At 38.0% G+C, this 6,274-nt stretch overlaps 1 protein-coding gene across 1 annotated transcript in view; it reads left to right on the plus strand.

The window, feature by feature from the left end:
- LOC148820921 (adhesion G protein-coupled receptor E3-like) overlaps window positions 1–1,361 on the plus strand; it is a 54,203-nt gene extending 52,842 nt beyond the window's left edge. The window contains exon 18 of the mRNA XM_088931503.1: window positions 798–1,361. Within this exon, the coding sequence (XP_088787629.1) occupies window positions 798–830 (33 nt within the window). The 3' untranslated portion in view covers window positions 831–1,361. The remainder of the gene's footprint in view (window positions 1–797) is intronic.
- The last annotated feature ends 4,913 nt before the right edge of the window (window positions 1,362–6,274 follow it).

A 6,274-nucleotide genomic window follows, 5' to 3' on the forward strand; every position in this document is an offset into this window, starting at 1 on the left:
ATCTGTAAAGCTTCCAGTGCTTTAAAATAAGTGTTCTGATCACACAATAAATCATCAAACCACCAGGTACTGTATGTGTGTTCTACTGAAATTCTCAGGAAGATGTACTCTGTTCTTGGACAAATACACTCTCAAGATGTTTCTATTACAAAATCATGAAAACGCTCTTAATCTGTGATGTACAAGAAAAACACCTGACAAAATAATTTTCCAAAAATATTACAGAATATAATAGTGGGGTGTCTCATAGCTTACAATCATTCTTCTTATACGTTTTATTATATTTTGGGATACTACTTTGAGATAATATTATTATACAGTATATTTACTCAGCAGGTACCCTCAAAGTACAGTACCATAATACAGTATATATACTGTATATAATTTAGAAATTTAACAGCTGCAAAAGTAAAATGGACATATACAATATTAAAAAATGAAAAAATTAAAAAATTTCAGACTAGGTTAAAGTATTCCAATTCAAAGGAGCTCAGTGAATAATCAGGAGCAGCAGGTGGAGAGAAAGCAGCAATGGGAGCTGTCCATTAGTACAATATTGGAGAACAGTGCAAATGAAAGGCAGAAGGATTAGATTACTTTATCTACAGGATGAGCATGAGGCTGTGGAAGATAGTGAGCAATGGTACAGTACAATTATAACCTTCACTCATTCTGTGAGAAATATGAGGAAAGTGATGGGGTCAGAGGCAATAACAGGGTCACCTCCAGCATTGTAATTCAAAATATGCAGCTCAGAAAGACTAGAACTGACTTGACTCTTTTCTTTCTTCTTTTAGGACACAAATACAACAGATCCTGGATCTAAATAAACTTGTGAAACAAAAACATGCTAAGAAGACCCAAATAGCTCCAAACGTTCAGGAATAATGCAATCTGTTGCAGGGCATTATAATGTGAATGTACTGTTTAAGAAAAAATACCTGAATTGTGTAATCACAATTATCTTTTATTTCTGTTTCATTTAACAAAATGGAGGGAAATAATCTGAGTCAAGACAGTAAAAATTCAAAATCTCTGATTTTTCACATAATCACTTCTGTGGAAATAATAGTGAAGATCTGTCAGCAAGAGACACTGAATTTGTTTGAGTACAGTACTACTGATAACCCATCCCTCCCTAATGCCTACTCCCCTGCAAAAACTATGATGGTATTGTGTAGGTCTCATAGTTCTAATTAATTTGTTTTGGTCTTCTTAAATGTTTGTGTTCATACTGTATATGAACTGAAGTTTTCCAGAGCTTTGAGGCAGGTGATTCATTAGCTTTCTCCACTTCAGCCTAAACTTAAGCCTAATCTTTGCTTCCTTTCCACAAAAAAATAAAGACCTACTTCACCCTGAGACTGTTGCAATCTGACTTATTTGAATTCTGATTGTTTTAATCTACCTAACTTTATTGAAAATGTAATCCATCATTACATTTTCTAACAACTTTATCTAATTTAGCCATTTTCTAACCACTGTATCCAATTCACATTCACAAGAGAGTTGAAGTCTGTCCGAGCACGCAATGGGAGCAAGGCAGGATACAACCTAGACAGGGTGCCAGTCCACCACAGGGCACACAGACATGCACACACTCACAGCAGGGCCAATTTTCCTAGAAGCCAATTAACCTACCATGTTAGTGGGAGGAAAAGTAGGACCCTGTAGAAAACCCACATGAACACAAGGGAGAACATACAAACTCCACAAAGATAGGACCTCAGGTTCAGAATTGAACTCAGGCATCCAGGGATGCTAACCACTGCACCACCATGTCATCCTTAATGGATTATAAAACAAAAGATGCTTGAATATTAAATGCTAAATCCAACAAGCATTTTTTGTATAAACTCTGGCAAAATCAATAGCATGTTACAATCTTCAAATTTAGTGTGACTTTTAATGGTCTCAGAATCATATCTGGGGGGTATTTATTTTATTGAATTATGCATTTGATGGTTACATGATCATGTTATTTCACACAGACATTGTTACAAAAATACCTGGCTGGGCAAATGGAAGTCTGTTTGGATAAAAACATAATCCAAATGAATTAATAATACTTATCATCACATAATATAAAAAGAGCAATCAATTTTAATATGAAGGTTTGTAATTTTCAAAATGTATGTTCTTCACTGAGTATTTTCCATTTATAGAACATTTACTGCAATTACAGCACTTTTGTAGAACATTGAGTAATGTCTTTTAAATAAATAGATAATGTAAAATGGGCCAAAAAGATGTATACTCTTATTTGTAATTAGAGCTCTCTACCAGTATTGACAAACTAATTACAGTATTACAGCATTAGTAAGGCTGATATAAAATTTGTTTACTTTTGTAAATAAGATAATTAAATACATAGCATAGACACCAACATTTTTTGGGAGTCACTGGACAGCGCAGAAAAAGATTGTCTATATAGTTTTGACTGTATACTGCCTAATGCAGTACTATACTAGAATTCAGACATTCTTTTAGGGGCTCTTGTGTTGATAATTTAATCTCCATTCCACTGGTAAACTTAAGTCAGTTAAAACATGAAACTACCATAAAATGCTCACTGTTAAATATTCACTCACTAGGCAACAAAACAGTTCTGGTTAATGATATGGTGCTTGACACCAACTCTGACCTGTGCCCACTGTGGTGCCAAGGGGGTAGTTGACACCACACTAGGCATGGTCAATCTCCCATTCTTCCCTGTCACACACCTTTATAAGCTCACTTTTTGGTTCCTTTTCTTTATCTTACACGTACTTTCTTCCAAGAGTGGTGATCACACTGACCCCCTCATCGGGGTAACAGGATACGTAACTCCATATTCTGTTACATCTGGGCCCTTTGCCTTTCAAATCTCAGGTTCACCACGTTCATCCTGTTGTCCTCACTGCTAGCAACCTCCTGCTCTCAGACACCATCATAGAGCCTCCTGCTCCTATTCTATTAGGTCACTGTTTCACACACAATCAGTGCCTCGGACTCCCAGTTCCGCCTCCAGCCTCCTCTTCCCGACACCACCAGGTTGGGTTACACAAAACACACTACCTACACACTGTGCCGAGACCCAAAACACTGTCCCTCTCTAACACACCCTCACAACCTTTCTGGCACCTCACTCTCACGCCCTTAGGTTGAGAACTCGCAGCTGCCAGCGCACCTCACTGTGCCCAGCCACCACTGCACTATCTCCCAGAGGGTGTCATTAGATAGACCCCACTCGCTTCCCCAATACCATGTATTGCCAGGAGGAGGGTCCCTCTACCATACAACCCACTCTGGTCCACACACAGTAACTCACTAATCAAATCACAACTCACTCATACAGCGGACACGACAGCCCTGCTCTCACACCCTATAAGGATGCTCTCACTTTAAATCTTTCGATGATCTCATAAAGCTCCGTTTATTCAGTCTCCTCGCAGACTGACGTTGTCACTCTTTTCCTCGCAGGCTATTCCTCTTACAATCCCCTCCGTAACTGTCATTCTTCTACACCCCCTCACGGGGTTTACACAGTGGCTAGTCATTCCTTGTTCACTCATACACGGCGGCATGCTCTTCTAACATCGCCCCAACTAGTAATGTCTCACACACACTACTGTCATGCTTTAGCCCGGCTCTCTCACAGCACAGCCTCTGCATTTGTCCTCTCACCACTGCAGCAACAGCAAGACTGAGGTCCTTCTGAATCTTTCCCCCTTGTCTAGGAATTATTCAGGCTAGTTTTAAACCACTTCTACACCTGCCGTTCATTCACTTATTAACGTCAGATGTGGCTTAGACCCACTGCCACTATTTCTTTAGTTGAAGCCTCACCTAATGGCTATACATTTTTACAAAAAGCTCGCTGCTCAGGGCGTGGAGGGGCCTAGCAGCCATCTTCAGTGAGTCTCTGAGAATTGAATTAAAAATTATTAATGACTTTCACACATTTGAAGCAATACATTCTTTCAGTGTACAGATCCCCAGGACCATATGCATTGTTTCTTGCCAAATTTGGTGAACTGCTCTCTGTTATTAGTTATTAGTCTTAGTTATTAATTTAGACAAAGTTGTAATACTAGGCAACTTTAACATAAATATGGACATACAGACAGACACCTTCAGTAAAACTTTCTTGTCTCTCCTTGACTGAGGTTGTAGTCAGCATATAACAGGACCAACACACGTATACAATCCTACACTAGACTTACTGTAATTGTCACTCATAGAGCTGATATTCATCATGTACTAGTCCATCCCATCAATAACTCTTTTTCTGACCACTCTTTAATTACTCTTTAAATTCGACTGCCGTTGATAGCTGCTAAAAAGAAGACTATTACAACACGACACTTCAACGTGGGTACTTCATTAAATTTTATGAAGACGATGAACAATGCTAACTTCATCTCCAGTAATAATGTTGATGAAATCACGTATAACTATAATACAGTGGTCAGACAGGCCCTTGATGAAATTGCCCCGTTAAAGATCAAGGTAGTCAAAGCCACTAGACACTCTCTAAGGTACAGTATAATGATCACACACGATCCCTTAAAAAGGAGTGCCGCAAACTAGAGGGCAAATGGAGGTCTACTGGACTACAAGTATTCAAATCAGCATGGACTGATAGCCTACAACAATATAAGAAAGCCCTTTACAGAGCTCATTCGGTCTGCTACTCTGAACTAATTGAAACCAATAAAAATAATCCTCACTACCTACAGTATTTAAGACAATAGCTAATCTTACAAATAAGACCGATTCTATAGTACCATCTAACTTTAGTAGTGAAGATTTTATTAACTTCTTTAACAAAATTAACACCATCAGATTTCAAACACAATCAAATGAGCCACAAAGAAGTCTGGTACAGAAACAATATGCAAACCTTTAGTGTTTTTCAATTAGTTCATGAACAAGAACTCAAATTAATTATTAAGACAAAGTCAACCACCTGTCTGCTAGATCCCGTCCCCACTCAACTAGTCAAAGATTCCCTTGAAGTACTGGCAGGACCTATAATTAGTATGATGAACACGTCCCTTGCCTTGCCGTACCTGATCAATTTAAGGTAGCGGTTGTTAGACCGCTCCTTAAGAAGCCAAATTTGGATCCACAAGTTCTTAACGACTATAGGCCTGTCTCAAACATCCCATTTCTATCTAAAATTCTTGAGAGAATACTTGTGGCCCAACTTCAACCATATCTGGACTCAAAAAATATACTTGAGAAATTTCAGTCTGGTTTCCGCCCAGGCCACAGCACTGAAATTGCATTAACAAGAGTCTTAAATTATATTCTGTTAGCTACTGACACGGGGAATGCAACAGTGCTTGTGCTTCTAAATCTTAGTGCTGCCTTTGACACGGTTGACCACTCTGTTTTGTTACACAGGCTTGAGTTTGAGGTTGGCTTACAAGTATGTGGAACCATCTTTAAGTGGTTTACTTCATATTTAATTATTCATTTTCATTATGTTCAAATATCTAATAATTTTACTGCTTTGTCAATGTCACCAGTTCAATTTGGGGTACCACAGAGATCAGTGCTGGGACCAATATTGTTCTCTCTCTACATGATGCCGCTAGGTAGGATAATACTAAAACATAATATTAACTTTCATTCATATGCTGATGACACTCAAATATATATTTCATTTACACCCAATGACAACTCATATAGTATCACTTTAGTTAATTGCATTAATGAAGTAAAGACTTGGATGTGTGAAAACTTTTTGCTACTCAACTCTGATAAAACTGAGGTTCTGTTGTTTGGAGGCAACAATACTGATAGAACTACTATAACTTCAGCACTTAACTCAGAGGATTTAAAAATTTGCCTTAAAGACTCAGCATGTAACTTAGGCGTCATATTAGACACAAGGCTCTCATTTAACTCTCATGTTAAAACAGTATTGAAAACATGCTTCCTACAGAAATATTGCAAAACTAAGGCAGTTTTGTCTCCACTCAAGACACACAAAAATAAGTGCATGCTCTTGTATACAGCAGGTTAGACTACTGCAATACACTTCTATCAGGGAGCACCCACCACTTTTTCAACACCTTACAGCGAATTCAGAATGCAGCAGCTAGAATTGTTACTAGGAGCAGAAAGTACGGCAAATAACCCCCATACTCAGGTGCTAGGTAATAGGTAAAGAGCTTTGAAAATCCACTTTTAAAGGTACTCTATAAATAAAGTTTATTATTATTATTATTATTATTATTAGGAACAAGTAATAGGTTTATTCCATGCTGGAAAAAAGAAGAAA

The sequence above is a fragment of the Atractosteus spatula genome, chromosome 14, assembly GCF_055471065.1.
Source record: "Atractosteus spatula isolate fAtrSpa1 chromosome 14, fAtrSpa1.hap1, whole genome shotgun sequence".
In the NCBI taxonomy this organism is placed as follows: domain Eukaryota; kingdom Metazoa; phylum Chordata; class Actinopteri; order Semionotiformes; family Lepisosteidae; genus Atractosteus; species Atractosteus spatula.